Source organism: Pan troglodytes, chromosome 3 (genome assembly GCF_028858775.2).
Source record: "Pan troglodytes isolate AG18354 chromosome 3, NHGRI_mPanTro3-v2.0_pri, whole genome shotgun sequence".
NCBI classification, from domain to species: domain Eukaryota; kingdom Metazoa; phylum Chordata; class Mammalia; order Primates; family Hominidae; genus Pan; species Pan troglodytes.
The window spans coordinates 64258844-64286467 of record NC_072401.2 but is presented as its reverse complement, the minus strand read 5'-3'; the positions used below and the strand labels follow the sequence as shown (position 1 = coordinate 64286467).

Below are 27624 nucleotides of genomic sequence, written 5' to 3'. Positions count from 1 at the left end.
GATAATGACATAGATATTTACACAATTTTATTTCCAATTAAGTATAATAGTGACATATTACAAAATGTGCCCCAAACAGCAGGCTTTTTTCAGAGCACCAGGTAGGAAGGTACATCTCATTTTTGATTAGATCCCCAAGCCCCATCTCCGTGTAGTCCAAGTTTTGCTGTGTGACGGGCTAGATGAGGTAAGACAATACAATCTGTGGGTGTTAAATCTGTAACAACAGCCAGGCTGTGTTCCACAAGATTCCAGCTCTGCCTTCAACACCTTAGGAGACCGGCGCTATTTCCCCTTCCTTCTCTTTCCTTCTGCCTCTTCCTCCCTGCACAGTCTTGGCTCTTGTTCCCATTCAGTGTCACTCTCCCTGAGAATTGAATTCTTCCAATTTTCTAACCAAGAGCGACTCCCTTTCATCTCCACCTAAGTTCTCCCCTTCCATCACACCTGGAGAGAGGACTTGAAATCTAACGGAAACACGAAAGGATGAATGATATTACTGTTAAACCTCTTCAAATTCAAACGAGGATGCCCCTTTCGGTGGAATAAGACAGTTAATAAAAGAGCCTCCTCCAAAGCTGTTATAATCCTCCAGACGTCTAACAGAATGAATTTAACATAAGGTGTTAATAAAAGGTCTACGACTCTCAAAAACATTTTTTCAACTTTATCAGAAAGGGAAAATGCCCAATTGTTTGGCTTAAGCATGAGAGATTACCTATATATGTATATAGATAAATGCAGATAAATACACATAAGCCTTTAATTAGCGTTTAAAAAATAAACTTAGAGGTTAAAGAGAAAGTTCATGGGATGAGGGCAGGGGAGCCTCTATCTGCCCTGCTTTCACACCCTTCCTTTAGAGCTGGCATTGCTGGGATATCAGCTCAGCGCCTTCTCCTACAGCGGAGACTGAACCCATGCAAGTCACGAGGACACACACGACTCCACCGCTGCTGCTTCATCTTTCCGGTCTAGTGTCCCGTGCTCAGGAGTGGAAGGAATTTCTGCAAGGTTTTGAGCCTCACGCGTCGCATCCACAGCCCCAAACCGAAACCTCACCATTCTAGCCAAAGGGGGTAGGTTTTTCTATGTTTTCATGGTGGAGCTGACAGATCTGGATCTGAGATACTGTTCCCGCCCCTCCGCGAGTAATGCGCCCTTGGGCTGAGACCCGAGCTCAGTCCGGGTGTGGGAGAGGAGCAAGCGCGGCTGGAGGGGACCCAAAGGCAGAGGTCTCAGGTCCAACAGGCAGGCGGGCAGAGGGGCTGAGCACTGTTCCGGGAGCACGAAGAGCGACACAGGTGTTGCTCCCGCGCCAGCTCTACTCTCCCAGAAAAAGGCAGGGACAGTATTCTGGGTCTGGAGCACAGGATTGGGGGTAGGGACGGGGACTGGGTACTCCTGGATCAGGTGCTGGCCAGAGCAGGTCTTTTCCGTCTTTAACACATGCCCAGGTGGGTTTTAGCGGCAACTTCCTAGCCGCGACACTCCCCCTCACCCCTCCTCCCGCGGCATCCCACCTTCTCGCCTTCTTCCACCTTGGCTTGAGTGTGACAATGAACTCCCCCAAGAAGAAGGGCACCCAACTGTGTGGGGCGCCTTCTGTCCTTCGCTATACCCCTCCCACGAGAAATAAAAGCTCCTGCCACCCACCCCAGAATAGCAGCTGGTGATGCCCTAAATAACAGCTCCCAGCAGGCACTTTCCCCAAAAATAAAAGCATCCAGCCACCCCCACAACGTTTCCCATCACTGGCCTCAAATAACGGTTTCTAAAAGCCCCACTGCTCCAGAGATCCTTGTCACTGAGCTTCCAACAGTTCCCACTCCTTCAAGCCCGAAATGTCACTTCCCCACGCGCCTTAAGTGAGCCCCAGCCGCACCCATCCCCCTGGAACGGGCCTCCATTCCCCAAAGGAGGCCTCGACCTCCTTTACCCCAAGGTTTTCCACCTTCCCAGCCCCCCAACCAGCCTCTGTCCACACTCATGTTCCTTGCCCAGCACTCCGCAGCTAACGTCAAACAATGCAACCAAAAACCGTAGAGGGGAGCGAAAAGGCCAGTGGAAGGGGACGACAAATACCAATTTGAGATGAGACTGCGATTTAGTCTGCAGCAGCAGCGTCCGGCGCGCGGAGACCTGAACTCCCAGGCCCCGCCTAGCCCCTCCGCCCCAGGTCGCCACGGTCCCCACCCCCATCTCCCTACCTTCGTTGCTGGGGCTGGCCAGGAGGGTCCGGAGTGCGGCGCACAGGAGAAGGCACGTCCAGAGGGGAGCCCGTCGAGGTGCAGAGTAGCAGCCGGCCAGGGACGCTGGGGTGATGGGGGTGTCGCCGCCGCCGCTTGGGGGCCGCCGGCGTCCCGCACCCCGGGGCCCCGAGCCCCGCATCTTCTCCGAGCCTCCTCCGGTGCCGCTGTCCCGAGCGGCTCAGTCCACCGCTTCGGCCTCGCGGAGCGGCGAAGGGAGACTCGGGAGTCCTCCTTGTCCCCCCTTGGGGTCCTACGCCTTCTGGCACGCGGCTCCTCCAAATGTGGGAACCACGGATCCGGCTGAGACAGCTGAAGTTTGCTTCTGGCTCCTCTCGCCTCCCCCTTTGGTGGGGTTAAATGAAATATTAGTTCTGGTTGCTAGTGCAGATCTGGACTCGGATCAAGGGTGTCGAGAGGGTCCTGGGTCCTGTTCCTTTGCCTTTCAAAAAGACTTTTTACGGATTGAGAATTTTTAAATACCACTAGGGGAAAGGTGAAGGTTCTTTGCAGTCTTCAGTGTTGAAATGGACGAAGGTAAGGAAGACAAATCATTTTAAGACGAAATCTCCGATTTTTTAAAAAAGGAGGAAAAAAGCAGGGTGGCTAAGGATAAAGAAAGAGGACTTGAGAAAATGTGGAGAATGAAAAACAGGAGAGCAGCGAGCAAAAGCAAAGATCCAGAGTTCAAAGAGCCTGGCAGAAGGAAATAGCTGCGGGCTGAGTGCTGACGAGGGGAGGGACTGACGGCGGCCGGCCGGTAGGAGCGCGGAGCTGCGCTGCGGCGGCCCAGGAGCTGCTGCGGTTCCCGCTGCTCGGGGAGCAGGCGGTGTGTGCGCGGCTGCGAAGTCGAGGTTGAAACTGCACCGCCAAGGCGAGCTCCTGCTGTGTCTGGAGCTCCGGCGTCTCCTCTGCCTCCCAGCTCAGCGCCTCCCACCCTCCTTCCCTCCTCCTCTTCCCAGCTCCCCCGCCCTCTGCTGCTCGCAACCTCGCCAGTGAGAATCTACTGTAAGTGTGAGTTGCTTCGACGAAGTCACACACCCACGGAGGGAAGTAATCTGGAGGCTGCCTTGGTGAGTGTTGCCTAGCGGTCTCCGGGAAAGGCGCGTCTTCCTCCCGGGATAATTAGGGCAAGGAATCCTCCTGACGACGCTGGCGAGGACTGGGGTTCCCGGGAGGCGGAAGGGAGATCAGCCCCACCTCAGCCGGCGGCCCTTAAAGACGCGGGTCCCTCCGTTTGGCATCTTGCCTGCTGTCCCTCACAGGCTGTGGCATCAACAACCTTGTCGTCACATCGCCGCGCATTCGCAGGCTCTGCTGGTCCGTGGCTAGTTTCTTAAACACCCATACCGCTTACCGCTGCTGACCCTTTCTGTTCTTCCCCTACTTTGATGGCCGGAATAGGATAATTACTCAACGTTTTCTTCAGAAGTAAATTGTAGAGTAAATAAAGAGGCGGTAGCTCTGTTTGAGATTTCAAGGAGTCAAAGAATTTGACTATTGAGATTTGTAGTGTGCCAGGTACTTTCATAGGTGGCGATTTAATTCATTTATTTCATTGATAAAATGTTTTAGTATTTTAGAAATTGGACGATATGCAGATACACGACATACATTCCAGTGAAATTAGCCTCGGTCAAATAAATTCAGGGTTTTGAAAAATTAATTATTTTAATTGATTGTGCCCTATAGCATTGGGAGATTTACAAACAGTGAAAAAAAAAAAAACAGTTAAAACAATCAACTTTCTATGCTTCACCTCTATTATGTCTTTTCTTGCTTTAGTATATTCCCTCGATTTATTCATTCTTTCAAAGAGATACATTTGAAGGACAATTTTAGTACACAGGCATTTAAAAACAAAAGGCTGCAGAGAAAGCACTTACAGAAAGGTCTGATTATAGAAGAAAGATATCTCATCTAATTTCATGTATAGTAACCACTGTAAAGCTTGGGCTTCCGTTCACACCTAATAAAGGTGAGTCAGCTCACCAGTTTTGACATATCTAGAGCCTTGTTTGTCTCCACAATAAATTCCTCACTATCTTTAGCTGGTGACATTTGTTTTTTGTTTAAATATTTGCAATAAAGATGAAAGAATAAAGCAGCAGTGATGCAATTTTGTAAAGAGGTGAAAGCTCATCTTTGATTTCTTTTTTTCCTGAAATGTTTTGGCACCAGAAGTCTGAAAGCAGGTTCTTTTTATTATAATGTGCTCCAAATGGATGAAGCAAATTTAGAGGAAGAGCAGTGAATCAGTTTCTCAGTTTGGCAAAAAGCCTCACGGGTGAGGTGGAAAGTTAAAATTTATGTTTCTATTTGAGGACCATTCAAAATGTAAGCTCCCCTCTCCCCTACAATTATAATTGAGTTACTTAAAAATATTTAAGCAGAATACCAACTATGATATCTAAAGCCCAGAAATATGTAATAAAACTAATATGAGTTTAATGGGGCTTTGAGCTCGTTCCTTTACTTCTACAGGCCTCGGTATCCTCATCAGTAAAATGAGGAATTTGGAGAAGACAATCTTCAAGCCTTCTTCCCTTCCGTTGGTTGCATGTCTATGTGACTACCCTGTTCATCTATCTCCAATTATTTACTATTGGCCACAACATAACCAAATTTTTCAGCCTAGAATTTAAAGCCTTCTACTACAAATGGTTTAAATATATTTTTTATTCTATACTACAATGTTAAACTCATTTTTCCCCTAAATTACCTCATGCCTCTCTGATTTTTCTACCTGTCATTCCATTCTAAAGAAATCCCATCTCTGGAAATATTTATCCGCCCCCCACCCCACCCCACCACAACACACACACACACACACACACACACACACACACACACACTACTGTCATCTAAATCATACCCAGTGTCCTAGGAGGGCCAGGCACTCAAGATTAAATTCTTCTTTTCCCAACAAAAAAGTTACTTCGTTCTCCTCCTCAAAGTACTCATAGCTTTACATAAATCAACACAATGCCAATATTTTCTGAATCAACGGTGGAATAAAATTGTCTAAGTATATCTAAAGAGAAGAAAGACAGAATTTAAATCTGGTTTGTCAAAGAAAACCTGGGACGCTGGTCAGCATGGGCATAAGTGTGTTATCTTCTCCCAACATAGCTAAGTTACATGATTGAGAATACAGAAAGCAAAATTCTTTGTATTCTCCACCTTAAATTGCAGCCATCTTTCTCATAGTTCTTTAATAATATTGATTACACATCTCTGAAAGAATGAACAGCTGTAAAGTTCACTGAAGCTGTAAAGTTCATGAAGTTCTGATAACAATGAAAATCATTTTTTGATCTAAGGAGGGTTAATCAGAAAAGGTAACGATGGTGGTTTGACTTGGACTTCAAGCTCAAAGGAGATTCACATTTGGCCACGTGTTGATGTCTTGGCATATTAATACTTTTTATTTTAACACAATTACATTGAACCATGGCATTGCATGAAAACTAGATTTGGTTTATATTTTTCTTTTATACTTACTGTTTTGCACAACAAAAGGCCATGCCATCAATATTGGTTTTGGTGCCCTATTGTTTGCATTTCTCATTTCTTGGAATAGCTACTATGACCTTAAAAGATGCAAGTGGTTAGTGTCTCCCAAGATCTGTGCTTTTGTGTGACTTCAGTACTAAGTATTCCTGAAGGAAGGATATTCAAAGTAACCTTGATAAGGTGCCTTGAAAGTTTACTAACCTCATAAAAAGTTTTAATATTATAGTTAGGTTCAGTGTATCAATAAGCCCAAATGTATCTTCCCTGCATTCAAAGATTCAAGAAAAGTAATTTTGACAGAAAGCCTTGCTAGTTTTTCCTGAAGATTTGCTATGTGTAAAGCATTATGTGACGTTTTTACCTTAACTATTTTACTTAATGCTGACACTTCAACCCTGATGTTGGTGTAATTATTATCCCCATGTTAATGATGAGAAAACTGAGGAAATGAGATTAGGTGATCCAAGTAGTCTCACAGCTGGTAAGACACGGAAACTTTCACCCATGGGATTGAGTCTATTGGAGAAAAGTCCTACATAACAGAAGTAAAGAATAAATTTGATAACCAGGTTGATCAGAAAAAGAGAACTACCCCAAAATTCTGCATGAATGGGAGCAATGAATACATGAAAATATTTTAATTTTCAGGTTTAAGTCTAAAAGCGATTTTCAAAATAGGTAGTATAGGTCAGATAAATGAATGGGAGAAAACAAGAAATGAAGGATCATAAGCAAGCATTACTTAAAGAAAAATACTGTTTCGTGTACATAAAAACATGCACACGATTTGTTTGTGTACAATGAAGACAATGGACCAAATCAAGGAAATAACAAGATTGACGTCTGTGGTCAGATAATAGTAGCTCAACACATGGCACACAGCCCCTTTAAACCATGGTAAAAAATATAAGCAACAGTCTTTACTAAAACAATTTAAATAAAACTCCATAAACTCAAGAGCATTTTTCCTCTCATATAATTGTAGCAATTTTTTACAGATCAGTTTTAAATATTTTTGTCACTTAGCTAGATTCTTTCTTTGGGGGAATTTGGTGAAAAATACAAGCAAAGCAAAATTTTAACCCATGGTAGATTTTAGATGAGAAATTATATGATACCCTAATGAAACGATAAGATACCCTAAAGAAGTTTTCAGATTCATAATTTTCTAAAGAGGATAGATGTACGGTGATATTAATTATTTTGATCTCAAAGGTAAATATTGACTAAAATATATTTAAGCAATCAATAACTCTTGAAGTTCACAACATAGATAATATTGTAATATATCCATAATTGTGTGTATTATGTCTTAAGTTAATGAACATAAAACATCAAATATTTTTTGTTTAGTATTATTTCTTAAGCATTTTTTTCCGAAGTCCTAGAATCTCTTCTTTTTGCTAATGACTCACATTTCTACCTATTAATGTGAAGTTAAATTATTTTTAAATTTAACAAGTTATCAGATGGGTGTTTAATTAAAAAAATACATTAATACCATTTTAATAAATTAATGAGGATATAAATATAGAAAGTATTTTATAACGTAACAATACATGAAATGCTTACTTATCAGAAATTTCACTTATTAAAGATGTCCATATCACAATCAGCACTCTTTTTATCTCTTTTCTATCAATATTGAGAACAGAATAAAGTTGTCACACTGTTCGTGATTATTAATAGGAAGTTATGTAGCAAAGAAGAAAGAATAAGATGTTCAGATGAATTACAGTGAGCCGAAGAGACATGGTGGTTGTTGATGGTGGTGGTTTCTTCTTTAATCATTCTTTTATCAATGTGCTAGGATTGCAGATGTTGCAGCATAGCATGAGGCCAAGGCTACTAGAGTTTATGATGAGCCAAATTGACTTGCCAGGAAATTCTTTGGTTATTGTTTGCATCCAGCATCTTGGATAACTGGCATCAGATGAAGTTGTGAATGCTGGGATAATACGGACTTTTGGGACTGAAAAAGTAGGAAATGTGTGGACGTAAGAGTCAGAAAATGGAAATAACACTACTGTTAGAGTTAAAATTCTACCTATTCTAACCTGTTTTCTGGACTCCAAAAGTATTTGCAAATACGTGAAAAATAAGCTGTAATATTTTTCACATTCAGAGAACTGTTTATTCTCAGTTGATATGTGACTTGAAATTGATAGCTAATCTACTCCTACAAAAACATATTTTATAAAATAATTGCTATAGTTTGCTAGGGGAAAACTGATCAATTTTTTCAATAGCATAAATAATAAAGGGGTACATATGCAACTAGGATTTTTTTTTTTTTTTTTTGAGACAGAGTCTCCCTCTGTTGCCCAGGCTAGAGTGTATAGAGTGCAATGGCTGGATCATAGCTCACTGCAGCCTGGAACTCCTGGCCTGCAGTGATACTCCTATGTCAGCCTCCCAAGTAGCCAGGAATACAGCCTCCCTAGTAGCCGGGAGTCCAGCCCAGGCTTTTGATACCACTGTTCATTGTCTATTGAACAAGCTTCCGGCTAAAAGTTAGCAGTGATAATCTCATGTACTCTGATATGCTGTTCGTGGGATGTTAATCTGAAACATCTTTATTATCGTTGTTTTAAAATAACATCAAGTGCTTTTAAGGTATGCATAGTTTCAGATCTAGCAATTACATTTTTTATATTGTGAGTAAATTAAAATGGGCCAAAAGATTAAACATAACGGTATTTTTAACTGATAAAAACCAGAAGTGTTCTAATCTTTAATATGAAATGGTTAATATATTATAGTATATTTACATAATAGAATATTATGGGATCATTTTTAAAATTTTATTTATTTATTTATTTATTGAGACAGACACTCTGTCACCAGGCTGGAGTGCAGTAGTGCAATCAGAGCTCACTGTAACCTTGAACTCCTGGGCTGGCACTACAGGCTTGCAGTACTATACTTGGCTAATTTTTTTTAATTTTTTATAGAGATGGGTATCTCACTTTGTCCAGGCAGGTCTTGAACTCCTGGCCTCAAGCCATCCTCCCACCTCAGCCTCCCAAATGACTGTGATTACAGGCGTGAGCCACAAAGCCCAGGAGGACCATTTAAATACGAGAATATATATATATATATATATATATATATATGACTTTCACTTTGATATTTAAAGCTATCTTTATATATATAAAGATATATAAAGAGAGATATATAAAGATATATAAATATATATATTTGTATATATTTATATATATAAATTTATAAATAAATATATGTATATAAATGTGTGTGTGTGTGTGTGTGTGTATATATATAAAGCCTGGCTAATAAAAAGCAAACTTTTTTAAGTTTGAAGAGCTATATCCCATTATTGACATTTGTATATGACTGGTGGGATGAATTGAATTTATTTTTATATTTTTAATGTTTGCATTTTCAATAATTAGCATTTATAACATATAACAATAGAAAAACATGAGTAAAAAAAAACATCCTAAGCCAGGCTCAGTGGCCCATGCCTATAATCACAGCACTTTGGGAAGCTGAGGCAGGTGGATCACCTGAGGTCAGGAGTTCAAGACTAGCCTGGCCAACTTGATAAAACCTCATCTCTACCAAAAATACAAAAACTAGCTGGGTGTGGTTGTAGACACCTGTAATCCTGGCTCCTCAGGAGGCTGAGTCAGGAGAATCGCTTGAACCCAGGTGGCAGAGGTCACAGTGAAATAAGATTTTGCCACTGCATTCCAGCCTGGGCGACAGAGCAAGACTCTGTCTTGAAAAACAAAAACAAAAACAAATCTTAGATGAAAATGTATATGCAGTCATCAATACACACACACAAACACACACACACACACACACACGAGAGAGAGAGAGAACAGGGAAGAAAAAAATAAAAAGAAGGTGGAAGAGAAGGAGAGACAGAAAAGAGTACAAAGATGGTAATAATTAGTAACTTTATATTACCAAAAAATAGTAAAGTAAAAATTACTTTAATTAGCCTCTTGCCCCTATTATAAAAAGAGTTAGGTACAATACTTATTTGACTTAATCATTTTCTGTCCACAGAAAATGTATCCACAACATTTACAAGTCTTCCAAAATTCCTAGGATGCATGATTTCTGTTGTGTACCTCATGTTTCAATGCATTTTCCCACTAAATTTTCCAGCACACTAACTTTATTGACTGTAGTTCTAATTCTATTTTCTTTCCACACTGGTTTACCTCATAATTGGTAACATTCCTCTTCTTCGCGATCATATGTGTAGGTTATGAATAGTTAATTTTCTTGAAATATGTGAAAAGAGGAGAAGACTATATCACAGAATTAGTAAAAATTGAAATTTCACTTCCTAAAGTTTTACGGTGTGAGATTGGTGTGGTTTGGCTGTGTCCCCACCCAAATCTCACCTTGAATTGTAGTAATTTCCATGTCTCAAGGATAGGGCCAGGTGGAGATAATTGAATCATGGAGGTGGTTTCCCCCATACTATTCTCATTGTAGTGAATAAGTCTCACGAGATCTGATAGATCTATAAATGGGAATTCACGTGCACAAGCTCTCTTGCTTGCTGCTATGTGAGATTTGACTTTGCTCCTCATTTGTCTTCAGCCATGATTGTGAGGCCTCCCAAACCATGTGGAAGTGTAAGTCAATTAAACCTCTTTCCTTTATAAATTCCTTTATGTTTTTATTAGCGGGGTAAAAACTGACTAATATAGTAAATTGGTACCAGGGGTGTGGTGCTTCTGTAAAGATACCCAAAAATGTTGAAGCACCTCTGGAACTGGGTAACAGGCAGAGAGGTTGGAACAGTTGGAGGGCTCAGAAGAAGACAGGAAGATGAAATGTTTATAACTTCCTAGAGACTTGTTGAATGGCTTTGACAAAAATGCTGATAGTGATATTGACAATAAAGTCCAGGATGAGGTGGTCTCAGATGGAGAAGGGGAACTTGTTGGGAACTGGAGCAAACATGACTCTTGCTAAGTTTAAGCAAAGAGACTGGCAGCATTTTGCCCCTGCCCTAGAGATTTGTGGAACTTCGAACTTGAGAGATGATTTAGAGCATCTGGTGGAAGAAATTTCTAAGCAGCAAAGCAGTCCAGAGGTGACTTGGGTACTGTTAAAAGCATTCAGTTTTATGTATTCACAAATATATGATTTGGAATTGGAACTTATGTTTAAAAGGGAAGCAGAACATAAAAGTTCAGAATATTTGCAGTCTGTTGATGTGATAGAAAAGAAAAACCCATTTTCTGAGAGAAATTCAAGCCAGCTGCAGAAATTTACGTAAGTAATGAGGAGTCAAATGTTAATCACCAAGACATTCGCCTCTAACAGGGCATATTAGAGGTCTTCATGGAAGCCCCTCATATCACAAGCTGGGAGGCCAAGGAGGAAAAAATAATTTTGTGTGCTGGACCCAAGGGCTTGCTGTTTTCTGCAGTCTCTGGAGTTGGTCCCTGCATCCCAGCCATGGCTAAAAGAGGCCAACCTAGAGCTCAGGTCCCTGCTTCAGATGATGCAAGCCCCAAGCCTTGGCAGCTTACATGTGGTGTTGGGCCTGCAGGTGCAGAGAGGTCAAGAGTTGAGGTTTGGGAACCTCTGACAAGATTTCAGAGGATGTATGGAAACACCTGGATGTCTAGGAAGAGGTGTGCTACACAGGGGAAGCCCTCATGGAGAACCTCTGCTAGGGCAGTGCAGAAGGGAAATGTGGGTATGAATCCCCATACAAAACCCCCACTGGGGCACTGCCTAGTTGAACTGAGAGAAGGGGGCCTCCATCCTCCAGATCCCAGAATGGTGGATACATTGACAGCTTGCACTGTGTTCCTGGAAAAGCTGCAGACACTCAATGCCAACCTGTTAAAGCATCCAGGAGGGGGGCTGTACCCTGCAAAGCCACAGGGGTAGAGTAACGCAAGACCCTGGGAACTCACCTCTTGCATCAGTGTGATCTGGATATGAGACATGAAGTCAAAGGAGATCATTTTGGAGCTTTTATGATTTGACTGCCCCACTGGGTTTTGAACTTGCATGGGGCCTGATGCCCCTTTGTTCTGTCCAATTTCTCCCATTTGGAAGAGTTATATTTACCCAATGCCTGTACCCCATTGTATCTAGGAAACAACTAACTTGCTTTTCACTTTACAAGCTCATAAGTGAAAGGGACTTTTGTTGTCTCAGATGAGACTTTGGAATGTGCACTTTTGACTTAATGCTGAAATTAGTTAACACTTTTGGGGACTGTTGGGAAAACATGATTGGTTTTGAAATGTGAGGACATGAGATTTGGAAGGAGCCAGGGGTGGAATGATGTGATTTGTCTGTGTCCCCACCCAAATCTCACCTTCAAATGTAATACTCTCCACCTGTCAATGGTGGGACCAGGTGGAGATAATTGAATCATGGGGGCGGTTTCCCTTATACTGTTCTGGTGGTAGTGAATAAGTCTCATGAGATCTGATGGTTTTATAAATGGGAGTTTCCTTGCAAAAGCTCTCTTGCCTTCCTGTCACCATGTAAGAACTCACTTTGCTCCTCATTCAACTTCCACCAATATTGTGAGGCTTCCCCAGTCATGTGGAACTGTGAGAAAATTGAACCTCTTTCCTCTATGAATTACCCATTCTCAGGTATGTATTAGCAGCATGAGAACAGACTAAGAAAATATCACAGAGAATTTGTTTGTCATCAAATGGTTTTCTAATGTCCATTTTCCTGGCTTTTTTCATCTTTGAAAACCATTTTCTATCTTCCTCTTCCTCAAAGCACCTAAACTCTTATCTTCTCAACTGAGAAGAATATTTCCCAAAGCATTGTCTTTGGTTAAACCCTTCTCTGCCTGATTAAGTCCCATGAGATCTGATGATTTTATAAAGAAGAGTTCCCCTACCCAAGCTCACTCTTCTCTTTGCCTGCCGCCATTCATGTAAGATGTGACTTGCTCCTCCTTGCCTTCTGCCATGATTGTGAGGCCTCCCCAGCCATGTGGAACTGTAAGTCCATTAAACCTCTTTCTCTTTTTCTTCCCAGTATTGGCTATGTCTTTATCAGCAGCATGAAAATAGACTAATATATTGCCCAATCTCTCTCATGGAGGTTCTGCCCACAGATCCTCAACAATCATAATTCAAAAAAATCCATAAGAAACTTTCTTTATTCATACTGACCCAAAAATGAAACTGGCCCCTGAAATAATACTTTTTCCCTTCCTTTCCTACTTGTTAAATTTATAAAATTATATAAAAACACAGAAAGCTATGTGGATAGAAGAAATACATAATTTTCATAAAGTGATAAAAGGATGTGAGGCAAATATAAAAATGTAAGTGATGGTTTGTAGTAAAACTGGTTGATTCCATCAAAGATACTATCAGTTCTTTATGTTTGATAATTAAAAATGTATTTAATCATCAGTGCTGATGACCACTGAGGGGGAAGTACATGACTTAATAAAGGGCTTAAACGTGAATCATAAATCACAAACCAAAGTCATGGTTTGAAATCCATCAATAGTTCTTATTGTTAATTCTGAACTTGGTTATTAGATGACAATTAATAAATTATGAAAATGATGGTGTATGAGTTATTTTATAAAAACATATTTAAAAATTAACTAAATTTTCCACAAAACAAAAACCTAGGAAAAAAAAATCTTACTTTTTTACCTTTACAAAACATATTCCTAGTATTATTTGCATTGTAACATCAAATTTCATTTTATGTTTATGAAAAATAATCAAAAAGAGCAAAGGGCAGAATGGAAATACTCCCTTCAATATTTAAAAAAAGGAAAAAAAAACACTTTTGAATCCTTTTTCATAGGCATGTACATGAAGCCTTCCTGCAGACATCCACAGTGAACAAGTCTAAGGACAATAGCTTTCGTTGGCCCCCAATGGAAGGTGAGAAGAAGTAAACATTAGTAACCTCAAAACGATGAGATTCCACAAAGTAAACGTTTGCAATATTGCATTTTCTCTTAATGTTTTGCCTATCAGAATTATTTTACATCAAGTGATTTTTTTTGTAAACATTTTGTTTTGAAATAATTATAGATTAGCTGGATGTTGCAAAGAAATGTATAAAGAAGTCCGATGTACACTTTCTCAAATTTCCCTCAATGTTATCATAATACACATTTATAATTAAAAATCAAAACCAAGAAATTGACATTGGCACATTTTACAAAGCGTATTCAGATTTCACATATTATAAAGTGCTCATGTGTAAGTGTGAATGTGTGTGTGTGTGTGTGTGTGTGTGTACCTGAATCTATGTAATTTTATTTCATGGGTACCCTTGTGTAACCATCAGGAAACTCAGGATACCCAACTGTACCATTACTACAATATTCCCTCATGTTATCTCTTTATACCCACACATCCACTACCCGCTATCCCTAGCACCTAGAGATCACTAACCAATTTTCATTTTTATTGTTATGCTGTTTTACAAATGTTACATAAATGGAATGATGTAGTTTGTATCCTTTTGAAATTGGCTTTTTCATTCAGTATAGTTTGTGAGGCTCATCCAAGTTATTTGTAAGTCAATAATAGCTCATTCTTTTTTATTGCTAATTAGTATTCCATAGAATGAATGTACCACAGCATATTTAACCATTCACTCATTTAAGGACATTTGGGTAGTTTCCAGCTTTGGGCTGTTACAAATAAAACTGCTATGAACATTTGTGTACAAGTTTCTTTGTGAAAATAAGTCTTCATATCTGTGACATAAATGCCCAAGAGTGCAACTGTTAGGCTGTATGGTAAGTCATTTTCACCATCAATTTTTGATGATATGTGGTTATAGCCATGCCCATTGCACCCTCAACTTATCCAACAAGAACAAGATGAATTGGATCCAATAATATAATAAATCTCCTTAAAAAGAAAATATTAGAACACACAAAAATATTCAACATATACAAAAAAACAGTGAGATGAAATAGCCAATAGAATATTAAATAAATAAAAGAGGAAAATTCAAATATCAAATAAATATCCTTGTATATATATGATGTAACATATTTCTATATTTAAACTTTAAGCATCCTAAGAGTAGAGAAATAATTATCTTAATGAAGTAGTAGCCACACAACTTTTACTTAATTGATTTATTCAAAATATGTTCTTCAATCTTATTCTATCTCTTTAAAAATTGTTCCACACTCCTAACACTTATATTCCAGTATTTGAATGAGTAACTCATATCACTTGGTCCCAAACTGACATTTCAAAAGATATGTTCAAATACATTTGCAGAGATATTTTTGAGTTCATTCAAGCTGAGCAGTACTTCTTATCTTTTGAAATGTCAGGTAGCTGGTCTAAAGAAAATGGAAACAGATCGCTTTTTAAAGATCATCACACATGTGGGCATAGGATTGTGACTTGGTTTGTACAAGCATACTGTGGGGAAATATATTTATTTGTGTGCAAAGTGTTTATTTTATGGAAAAAAAGAAAAAGCACTTGCAAAGTAAAAATCAACTGTCTTAATTATTTCATATTATGAGTTTTACTTGAAGTCCTCTTATATCTTCCCCTTTTAGATGTTTTCATGGCTTTTAGTTTATTATCATGCAGGAATGTTATTATACTATGAAAACCCAAGAACCTTATTACCTAGATAAAATATTTAATCATGTTTTTGAAACCTAAATTTGACAATAAAATATTAAAAACAAAACACTTCCAAAGATTAATATAAAAACATCAATGTATCCTTAATCCCACATGAATAAATACTAAATTTATATTTGTTTAAAATCATTGAAATGTACTGATTACTTTTTGCTTTATATATAGTGGATTGAATCCATTTTAGATGGCCCCTGAAAATTTACTAAAGTTATTAACAAGAATATTTTTAAAACAAACACATTCAGCACTACAAAGGGCAAAAGAACAGGAAAAGAGAAGACAGAAAAATATTTTGGAAGCTGAACAGCAAATGAATGAGTGGTAAATAATCTAATAGACCAAGAAAGTTAAATCCTAAATCAACAGGTAGGAAAACTAAATAGCTTTTTCCACAAGAAACCTCTGAAATGTGTGGTATTAGGTAACCCTGATAGTGGAATAATGGGATGAAAACAGAGTTTTGTTGAAAGTGTGTTTCAAAAGTATCCTGTTTCCAGATTCTGGTCACTAATCTGGTCACTTAACTAACTAGATTGCCTACTGCCTTACCCCATTCAAAACTGCAGTTTTATTCACTAAGAAAAGTAATACAGAAAGCTCTGTTCTAGTTTATATCAGGAAGAATGAAGATAAGAATAGCTTCATAAATATCATATGCTGTATTAATTGCCTGTTGCTGTAAAACAAATTATCCCAACACTTATTTGCTAAAAACAACATTTATTATTCACAGTTTCTGTAGATATAGAAACTGGGCTCAGCATAGATGAGTTCTGTGGCTCATGGTTTCTCACAGGCTGAAATCAAGTTGTTGGATGGAACTGTAGTCATCTCAAGGCTCAACTTCAATTCATTAGAAGCAAGGCCTTGGGTCAGCCAGAATATCATAATATCAGAAGGTGAGATTATGGTGGACATCTTAGAAAGTGTGTCTCTACCACGCATGGCCTTTGTTCACTGAACTACAGAATTGCCAAGAATATTTTTAAAACAAACACATTCAACATTACAAAGGGCAAGAGAACAGGAAAAAAGAAAATCCCTACTCAGCTTTGAAGTCATGAGATGGCCATAAAAATAGAAGAGTACAAGAAAAGGGCTTTTGAAAATTAAATATATATGGTTGAAGTGAAAAAAAAAAACACTTAACTATACCTTTAGAAAATTAAACAATGAGGCAAAAACCTGAGAAACAACCAAGGAATGTAAGAAATTCAGAGGACTGGTAAAATGGCCAAAATATTAGAAGTATTATTATTCTAAAATAATTCCAGAAATGCAAGAAATCAAACTGTCAAATAATTGAAATAAAACATCTAAAAATGAAGGGCTCAAGCTTGCATAAAGAAAGCCAATACCCCATACCAAGTGATCAGGAAAATTGGTAAAAATAAACTTACCCAAAGGCACATGGACATGATATTTCAGAACAATAATGAAAAAGAGAAGACGCTATTAGTTTCCAGAAAGAGAGAGATAAACATAACAAAATAAAGCAAGAAATGTGGAAAGAGTCAGAATCAGTAACACTTTACAGCAAGACTGGAAAATAGACTACAATGGAGCAATGTCTTCAAAATGCAGAAAAAAAAATAGTTTAAACCTTGACTCTTTCATCCAGATGAATTATCAACACGTATGGAGATTGAATTCATTTATATTCTTAGTATTGCTCATTCAGCCTTTTTTAGGAAGGTACTGGTTGATATGCTGTATCAAAACATGAGTGTAAATCAAGAAGTAACAACACATTGGATTCAGAAAATGTATATGCAGCACTGAGATAAAAGAGAACAGAATTCTCAGAATATTGTCAAGGATGATCCCAAGATGAGATATGTACCTCAGGCATGGAATCCAACCAACCAGTCCTAATTGAACAGATCAGAGCCTATTGGAGATATTTCTATAAAAGGATAAAATTGATGGAATGCCGTACATATTAATGCGAGGAGAAACATCTAAGATCATTGGCAGATAATTTGGGGTTATTTTAGTGATAAGTGGAAAGAACCAGACAATTATTCAGGAAAAACAATATTTTAAGGAAATGACAAGCAATCATAAGTTAGATCTTGACTCACCTATCAATAGCATTCACATGGTAATAATGTGAATAGTTAATGTAGATGCAATAAAACTTTTGATAAGTAGGAGTGATGGAAAGACGCGAATGAATGGTTGTAGAGGGAAATGAAAGAAAATCAAGTTCTTATTTTTATTATTGCAAATTCAACAGATAATATATAAATTGTAAGAAATAGAGATGCTAACATATGTATATAGTATTTAGAGATAGTGTTATATGCACAGATAATCAGCTAAAATGTTTGAAATTGTTGATTTTGGATATTTCTTTCAAAGTTAGGAACAATGAATCACTGTCTCAGAAACCATATAGAATTATGTGATTCTTATATGCATGTATAACATTGATAAAAATAAAACTAAAACAAAAATAATATGGTTTGTGTGTTTTTTTAATATTTTGCAAATGCTTAACATATTATATGTAACATTCTTCAATTTGGTTTTTATATCTCAGCATTATATTTCCAGCTTCTATACATGTGAATAAATGTGTATATCTTTTGGTTATTTGTGTAGTTTTACACTATTCTGATCATACAGATTGATGCACCATTTAGTGATCCTTTTTTTTTTTTACTGTTGAATTGAAGGATTGTAAATAGGGACATTTTAATCTTAACTAAATATTGCCAAGTTGTTTCCTAAAATGCTTATAAACCTTTCAGTGGAAATATTTCAAGTTTGGCAAAAGATAAATATTGTTGCCCTTCCCTTCCCAAAGCAGGAAGTAGTTAAGCTTTGACAAATGTTTCTCAGTAAACTTTTCATTTACTTTATTGTTAAATTTTGATAGTGTCTTTTCTCTAAGGAGTATATGGGGTTTCATGTTTTTTCTATGCAACAATTAATGCAGGAGGACAGTGAAGCAAAGTCAATAGATTTTGTAGAAAAATAATTGTAATTCAAAAATGTTATTCTTAGCAAACATATGGTTCATATGTGTAGAAAACATCCAGAGCCATGTATAACTTCAAAAGAACAAAACCCTAATATATTTTCCTTTAAAAATTTCTGGAAGAATTGTTTTGTACCACAAAGAGATGAATGAAATATCAACTAAGGAAGGCTATTCAACAGGTAAAAACTAATATAAATGTATGAAAGCTCTAACTTATGTGGGGAGGGATAGGATGTTAGTGGATATAAATAACTGTTGTAATTATAACTCCAAAATAGAATGTTTAAGTCTAAACAATCTGGAAAGACAAATTTATTTCTTTATGAAATTTATAACCTGAAGATATATTAAATATGAACTAAGAAAAATGCTGGGAAAGTAATATAAGGAAAATGAGTAAAAGAGTGTAAAAATAAAGAGTTTAATTTTATTATTAATGTAACTCATCTTTTTTAAATGAACATGTCAAAATATTTAAGTACTTGAATTGAAATCAGGACCCTATTTTAAAAATTACAAAAGAAAATAAGTCAGCAAAACAAAAGATGTAACAAAAAGGAATCAAAAAAAACATAAAATTAAACTATACATTGGACCAAATACAATGTTATGGAAATAAATATAAACAATTAAATTCCTTGATTAAAAGTTAAGATACTCATGTCCTTTGCAGTGACATGGATGAAGCTGGAAGTCATCATTCTCAGCAAATTAACACAAGAACAGAAAACCAAACACTGCATGTTCTCACTCATAAGTGGGAGTTGAAGAATGAGAACACATGGACACAGGGAGGGGAACATCACACACCAGGGCCTGTGGCAGGATTGGGGGCGAGGGGAGAGACAGCATGAGGACAAAGACCTAATGCATGCAGGGCTTAAAAACTAGATGACAGGTTGACAGGTGCAGCAAACCACCATGGCACATGTATATCTATGTAACAAATCTGCGTGTTCTGCACGTGTATCCCAGAACTTAAAATAAAAAAAAAAAAGTTAAGATACTCAAGCTGAGTAACAGGGAAAAGCTATTTAGTATTGTTGGTTCATGCATGATCTCACCCAGAAAATGACCTTTCAAACAAAACCTGATGGATAGAAAAATTTTTAATGATTTAGATAATATTTGAAGGGATAGAGAGAAAAATACATGAATGTGTCAACAATGAGATAAAATGAAATATCCTTTGACTTCTCTGTCTGTGGAGTTTCTTCTCATTTTTCAATGATCTGCTCAAATATAACTTCTTATTTAAGTATTTACCAATAGGCCACAATCTTAAAGACTGAATTGTCAGGGGCAGGGGAGATGTTCGTCAAAGTGTACAAGGTTTCAGTTACACAGGATAAATAAGTTTGGCACTGTGAGTGTAGTTAATAATAATGTATTATGTACTTGGAAATTGCTAAGAGAGTAGGTCTTAAATGTTCTCCCCACAAAAAAATAAGAAATATGTGCTGAGAATTATGTTAATTAGCTTTATTTAACCATTGCACAATGCATACATATCAAAACATCCTATTGAACACGATGAATATATACAATTTTTGTCAATTATATCTTAATAAAAAATGAATGAATGACTCTCTACTCTTGTGTATTTTTATTACTTCCAAGGGAACAGTTGGACTTGGTGGTTCCAATGATCTTCCTTTACTTCATGAAGTCTTTAGTGGCAGAAAATTTGTGCTAGTCATATTTGTTGACAGTGTCATTTCTAGAATAATCTGAAATGTGTTATGTATTCAAATCATATTTATGAATTGACCTGAAATGATTTTAATATTATCTGTCTCACAATTCATAAGCAGGTAACTTTTCATAAATTATCACACTTTGTAATTTTGTTATAACCACTCTATATTAGAATTATGACTAACTCATACACCCTTGAATGTGTTAGGAATATTTTCAAAGTCTAAGATCATGGTATATTAACTTGCAAAACACTGAAAATAAAATGGTGATTTTTAAAGTATTTTTGCATTTAGAAGACATACATATTTTAGTCTAGCAACACAAAAATATATCAAAATTATTTATTTACATAAATACATACGTTAATGCATTTCCCCCATTTTCTGCTCTTTTCCACATTCTTACTAAACATTCTTTTACATCTTCTATTTTAGAACAGTAGCAAAATTGGGAAAGAAGACATAATTTGAGACAAACTGCTTCATATTTTTAGCATTACCTTAAGGAAATCATGGAAGTCGCTATAATATCAAGGATTAAATTTGGATCTAGGTTTATGTTGAGTTTTTTTTCTCTTGAGTGGAATAGTTTTTTTCTTCTAGCTTAATGAAAAAGTTTTGATGGTATCCTAGGTGTCAATTTCATTTAGAAGTCTAAATTAAAAAACAAAAAACAAACCTTGGTTTAGTTACAAGTCATTTAAATCGGTTTCACTATTTTACTTAAGTAAAAAGCAGCTTTTAGTTAACATATTTTGGAGAGACATACATTAAATTTCTAATAAAACTGTATACCTATTTTACATATGTATAATTGGTATTCAAATTTGCACACAACTACTGCTAAAATTGCTATAATTGTGTTTGCAAGTGTGGCTGAGAAAGCTCAATGCCTGAGGAAGAGCCATTTTCAGGATTTTTTACAATTCTTTCCTATAGCTTTTTATAGAACTGAATTGTTTTACTCTTTTCTAGTTAGTTTCAGCTTCCACCTTATAGTCCGGCGTGCTTACATCTTCCCTAACTTGGAAACTGCTAATTAGTGAAGACAAATCTATCTTTTTATTGCAGTTCTTTTCAGGTGTTTAGGTGTTCTAAGTTGTGTGAATTTTGCTTTGAGTTGTATTGCACTTTCTTTGTATCCTTTCTGTCTGTGTGCAGTTCTCAGATCTGAAATAAGGAACTCTATTGAAAGACATTTTAGGTGCCCACTGATTACATTGGAACACAATAATATTTCAAGTCATGGATCTTTTAGGAATTAAGTGTCTATAATTTGGTTTGCAGTGGAAGGAAAATATTCATTGTTCAATGTTCATTGACCTAAAGCATATAAATTAATGGCAATATTATTGCTAAACAGAATGCCTACCTAGCTCTATAGGACACACACATAAAATCTTTAATGCAAAATCTGTATTTGTGAATGAATTGATGAAGATATCTGTGGCCAGCTTGTGAAACTGGGAAAGATTTGTTTGTTTCTGCAGTCCTCTGCTTCTCTGCGGTAAGAATGCCTGCTTGAAACAAAAATGTGTTCAGTTCACAACTCAAATACTTTGGAAGTTCTGTTGGAATTTACATTGACTAGGAATGTTGCTGGGAAACCACTCATTCTAAAAGAAAATTGTGTCTAATTACATACTTTTTCCCAACATTTATGTTATGTTGTTTTACAAGTCACTTCCTTAATTATTTACAAATAAATTATTATGAAATATATAATATCACCTATACTATTGATAGATGTAGGGCAGCATGATTATATTGTTACAAGCATCATTAATAGTACACTGCTCCCAAACCTCACTGATTCTTCTCTTTTCTCATTTAGTGTCTTATATAGAGAGGATATAATGTGATAAATTTCCAAACAGGCAATTAGTGACCTACTGTTCTTTCTATCATATGGAAAAGTTAACACAACCTTTTTCTATAGACCTATTGCCCCACAGTTTTTTTGATAACACACTCTATCAATCATTGAAATATTTTGGACAAATATTTCAACACGTTTATTTATTTATGAAGTGTGTAATTCTGCTTCTTTACTTATGGATTATATACTTTGTAAACCATCACAAAATACAGATGAGTTAATGATTATTGAAAATTATTTTAATTAATTAATATGTGCAATTATACTTCAAATGATCATTTTGATGACTTAGAAAAAATCTTGCTGACCTCTTATCCTTTCAATTTAGACTGTCATCGCTTTTGTCTTATAGTGTGGCCTATAAAAATAATGAATTTGGTTTATAAATATCAGTGCTGCAAATTTTTGATGGTTGATTTTATGTGAATTATGAAATCTTATATTATTTTTAATACATGTTTATTTGGCAGAAATATTTGTAAGCAACTCGTATAGTTTGTGAGTTTGCTTAATTAAAACTATAAATCATAGTGTGTAAGTCCACTCAACTATGCACATGCAAACTTCAAGAAGTCACCAAATGCTTAGGAAAATAAAAGATTAAGTGTGACACTGTCAGTTTCTCCAGGATGTGGAGCTTCTACACTTTACACAAGACACATTGCATGCCATCTGTGACATGCTGACCACTCAAAAAGGGATGAAGCAGGGAACCTATGTCTGTATATTCAAACACTCCAAAGAATTTACAAATAGCCTCCTTAGACCAGTTGTCTTCTAACTGGAGTATACATACCCTGGGGTTATAAGATAAAAGCACAGATGGTTTTAAGGAAATTAATTTTCCAATCCTCACTTCTGTATATATTATAAGACTGATAAGGCTTCTGAGTCAAGCAACTCCTTTCCTTTCTCTTTCTCAATTAAGATTATTCCCACTTTATACCAAAAAGGAATACTTCTCATCTATTCAATGGCTAATTACTTTGTATTGTGCCAAGCTGTAAATATTTCCAGTGTTTTACACACACACACACACACACACAATCATACACAGATGCACACAGGATAAACCAGATATTGATGTCAGAATTGGGAAAATGAATAATTCTGATGACTAGAAAACAAATGCTTTTTCGGGTATTTTTTAAATCACACTTTTCAACAAAATTGAAGGAGAACCAAATTTAGTGATTTAATAATTTTATCAGAGACAGTTCATTAAATGTATTTTAATGGGAAATCAGCAACAATTTTTGGTACAAAACTCAGGGTTTAAGGATTCGGTTACATGCTTATAACAAATACTTTTGTTCTATCTATTTACTTATATGAATATAGATTCTTCATGCTCAGACCTATTTTTTCATAAAGAAATGGAATGGATGTTGCACTCTGCATTGTTCTCATGATAAATAAAATTCATCTATGGATACATGATAGAAGATCTTTGATCAACTGTATGTTACTTTTATGTGTAATAGGAAAGACATGTGAAGCTAGAATAACTTTTTAAAAACTCTTTACTTTTTACTGTCTTATGCTCCTAGGAAATTTTAAAAAATGATTTTAAATTTAAACACATATTTTATATCATAGAGAAGCAATGAAAGAGTTTAAACAAAATATTTAAGTGTATTATATACAGTCATTTGAAAATCCTATGGAGGAATTGGGATTTAATTTTGATCTAAAGACAAAAACAAACATGTGCAACTCATGTATTTCTTTACAATCTGTGGTGCTGTGTGTTGAGTGTCATTGATAGTTAGATCCCATTGGATGTGATTAAAGGACTGACATAATATGTCCACTTTTAAATAGGAGTATTTAAAAGAAGCAAAATTTCAATGTCTTAGCTACTTTAAACTGTTACAATTTAATCATCAACCTGGAAACTTTTTGAGACCACTTATTTTATTCTGAATTCTTATGGTAGTATATAAGGAAAGTGCATGCTTTTAAAAATCACTGCTTTAGATTAACATCATTAAAACATCAATCTATATTAGAACTTACTAATGATAAGATCAAATCAGGCGGGGCTTGGTGGCTCATGCCTGTAATCCCAGCACTTTGGGAGGCCGAGGCAGGCGGATCACGAGGTCAGGAGATCGAGACCATTCTGGCTAACATGGTGAAACCCCATCTCTACTAAAAATACAAAAAAATTAGCTGGGCGTGGTGGCAGGCGCCTGTAGTCCCAGCTACAGGAGGTTGAGGCAGGAGAATGGCGTGAACCCAGGAGGCAGAGCTTGCAGTGAGCCGAGATGGTGCCACTGCACTCCAGCCTGGATGACAGAGCAAGACTCCGTCTCAAAAAAAAAAAAAAAAAGAAATCATATTTTAACCATTATGTAAGTGTACTTGTATATTGTAATGGAGAGAGAGAGAGAGAGAAAGATAGCGTGTATGAATATGAGAGAATGACAGAAGATTTAAAACCAATAGTTATTTTACTGGAATAGGTTTAATTACTGGTATTCTTGAATGCAATCAACAGTAATTCTGTGTTGTGTTTTCTAGATTAGAAGAATTGCTGCTATCTAATGCATCCTGTGTTTGAGAATAGACTTCTATGTCAAAGTAAATTTTTTAAAGTATAATTGCTTTATTATAATTACTATTACTGCTGCTATTACTATGATGAATTATGTTTAGGGCACAGGAAATTTAACTAATTTTTCATGGGTCATTATACAGCACTGTCCACTGGTCACATTTGTAAGGCCATATGTGATTTTAACATCCTTTTCTGGACTTAAAACTATCACATTATCTGGAAAGAATATTATTATATATTTAAAAATTCTGCTTTCATTGATGCTTCTAAATAGTTTCAGATACCAAATTGCTGTTTTCATAACATCTCTGCTTTAAATTGAAAAAAAAGACTTCTCAACTTAAGTTCTCTTTGCTTCTAGTTGGTAAGAAACAAAGTTTTTCAATAAACAAAAATTACACAGATGAATACACATATTGCATTTTAGAATGAAGACATAATGTAACAGCATTATTCACTTAGGGAACATAGAAAAAATAAGTGATTAAAATAATCCTATTATCCAAATGTCATGATCTACACTGATTTACTCTATGAAAGGATAGAAAATCAGAAAATTTAAAAATCAATTCAAAAGTTAATACATTAATAAAAGTAAGATCATTTTATTATACTTTGCCCCAATGATGTTCAAAATGTTATTTATAATAATGATGACTTTTTTGGTTATATTATAATAGAAATATTAAAATAAGAGAAATAGTGTCTATATTGTATATTTTATGTTTTCTTTGTGCCACTTATTTTGTATATGCTGTTCTTTTTAATATTTATAATATTTTGACTATATTTTCTTTGTGCTACTTATGTTTAATGTGTGTGCATATCTCTGACTGTATTTTCTCTCTTTTTTGTTTGTTTGTTCCTGGTCACACAAATGGACTACGGTTGCCAGGTATTTTTAGTGATGTGTGGCCTCACCACTTAAATCCAGTTTATTGAATCTGAAGTGATTTGCTCCTCTTTCTGGACTACACAATAAACACCCTCCAACGTCCCCAGCCATGCGCTTCCCATCATTTGGCTGAAGGGGGAAGGAATTCAAGGCCTTAGAGTGGGGAAGCTACAATTTGGAAGAATCCTGGAAGCACAGATTACCCTGTGAAGCAGCATCCCCATGAGGGTCTCTTTCTTCTGTGATATAAGCAAGAAATAAATGAATTGTGTAAATCCAGTGAGATTTAGTCATCTCTGTGTTAAATCAGTTAGCTACTCTGGCTCATACATCATCTTCTGGCTGCTTTTGACTCATAGCTTGGTTAAGATGAGGTTATCTAAGGTGTTCATCATTTCAAACCGTCCTTCTTACTATTGCCAAGATAATTTTTATGTCAAACAGCCATTTAATGGCAGCTTATTTCTAAATTATTCCTATCTTTCACAGTCTTAATATAGTTCACATTATGACCCTAACTCCATTGATATTTTATTTTTATTTTTATTATTTATTTATTATTTATCTATTTTTGAGACAGTCTCACTCTATCATCCAGGCTGGAGTGCAATGGTGTGATCTCGGCTCACTGCATCCTTGGCCTCCTGAGTTTCAGTGATTCTCTTGCCTCAGCCTCCTAAGCAGCTGGGAATACAGGCATCTACCATCATGCCTGGTTAATTTTTGTATTTTTGTAGAGACAGGGTTCGCTATGTTTCCCAGGCTGGTCTCGAACTCCTGGGCCCAAGTGCTCTGCCTGCCTCGGCCTCCTAAAGTACTGGGATTAGAGGCATGAGATACCTCACCCAGCCACCCTTGATATTTTAATAAGTTTGTTTTATTTATTTTATTTTTCATGTTTATCTCATCATTGAGCCACTGCTTCTCTCTCTCTCTCTCTCTCTCAGCCTCCCCCCTGCCCCCCCTCCCCCATACACACACAAATCTCAACATTCCTTCCAGATCATAGTAAAGTTCACATTCTCTCTAAGCCTTTACTGGCTATCTCCACCCTCTTTACATTTCCAGCCCTCTACATGAAGCCCCCATCTCATCTCCTACCATGTTGTCCCCTTCACATTGTCCTTCATGCTCTGTTTCCAACACACCAAGTTGTTTCCCTTAGGATGCCAGCACTTATTTACCCATTTTCTCAAAACGCTCTTAACCTAAAACCCCTTATAGTTTGCACCCTCATGTCATTCAAATTTCTTATTGCCATTTCTTGGAATTTCAATTGCCGTATTTTAAATAGTACTCCCACAGGCTGTTATGCTGCATCTCTTTATCATGCTTTGCTTTTTTCTAGTGCTTACAACTATCTGATATTGGTATGTCTGTTTATTTAATTTTATGTTCCCTTCCGTAGAATGTAAATTCGCTCAGAGAAGGGGATTGGTCTGTTCTGCACTACGTGTTCACTGTCCAAAGCAGTTTCTGCCCTATAATTGGGGCACAGTAAAAATCTGTTTAATAAACAGATGAATCAATAAGTGTACCCTTCTGGAAAACTATGTTAATGATGATGAAAACCAAAATCAAGAGTTTCAGATATTTTTCCTATTTGTTACCTCATTTGAGTCTGTTTCTCTCTCTCCCTCCTTCCCTATTTCTCCTTCACATATTACATTCTTGAAACATGTAGATAGTGAGGCTTAAAATTACCCTACCCTGTTAGAACATTGCAGTGGCAAAGGAAGAATCCATACATTTTTACTCCTGAGTATGATACCACGACAATATGCACACAACACCAGTTTGTAGATTCAGTCTTAAATATAATACCTAGTCATTACCTCTTTAGTGTTTCACCAATATTTTAATATTTGATATTGTTATAACTAGATTATAAATATTTTAAAAGAAAAGATCATATATTAGCATTATAGTAAGAGGTTGCATTTGCTCAAATAGTTCCATTGATTTACTTACCTATTGATTTTTGTTCAGAAAATAAATTCTAGTTTAATGTAGTATCATTTAAAGTCTTACTTTAAATGTAACATGGCTTCCTGCTTATATAGAATATATGTTCTACAAATAAAGTACTATTTTCTAGGCTTTTAAAAATAATAAACACATAATGAAATAATAGTAATGTCTTATGCTTGGTGGACAGCAATAACAACCATAAATCTCTTTTTTTGGCAATTCTCCTTAGT

At 36.4% G+C, this 27624-nt stretch overlaps 1 protein-coding gene and 1 long non-coding RNA gene across 11 annotated transcripts in view; one reads left to right on the top strand and one right to left on the bottom strand.

Annotated features, from left to right (window-relative positions):
- Nucleotides 1-3454, bottom strand: part of EPHA5 (EPH receptor A5) — a 352552-nt gene extending 349098 nt beyond the window's left edge. For 6 of the 10 annotated variants that reach the window (XM_009447819.5, XM_063809606.1, XM_009447820.4 and 3 more), the window contains exon 1: nt 2211-3453. In XM_009447819.5, the coding sequence (XP_009446094.1) occupies nt 2211-2391 (181 nt within the window). In that variant the 5' untranslated portion in view covers nt 2392-3453. Of the gene's footprint in view, nt 1-2085; nt 2138-2210 lie in introns of those variants that run through there. The other 4 variants (XM_001165182.6, XM_001165218.6, XM_009447823.5 and 1 more) reach the window with 3 other exon arrangements.
- Nucleotides 929-27624, top strand: LOC104006093 (uncharacterized). Its single transcript, XR_010156590.1, has 3 exons — nt 929-1079; nt 24492-24551; nt 25424-27624. It is a non-coding gene; the product is annotated as an uncharacterized LOC104006093 (long non-coding RNA).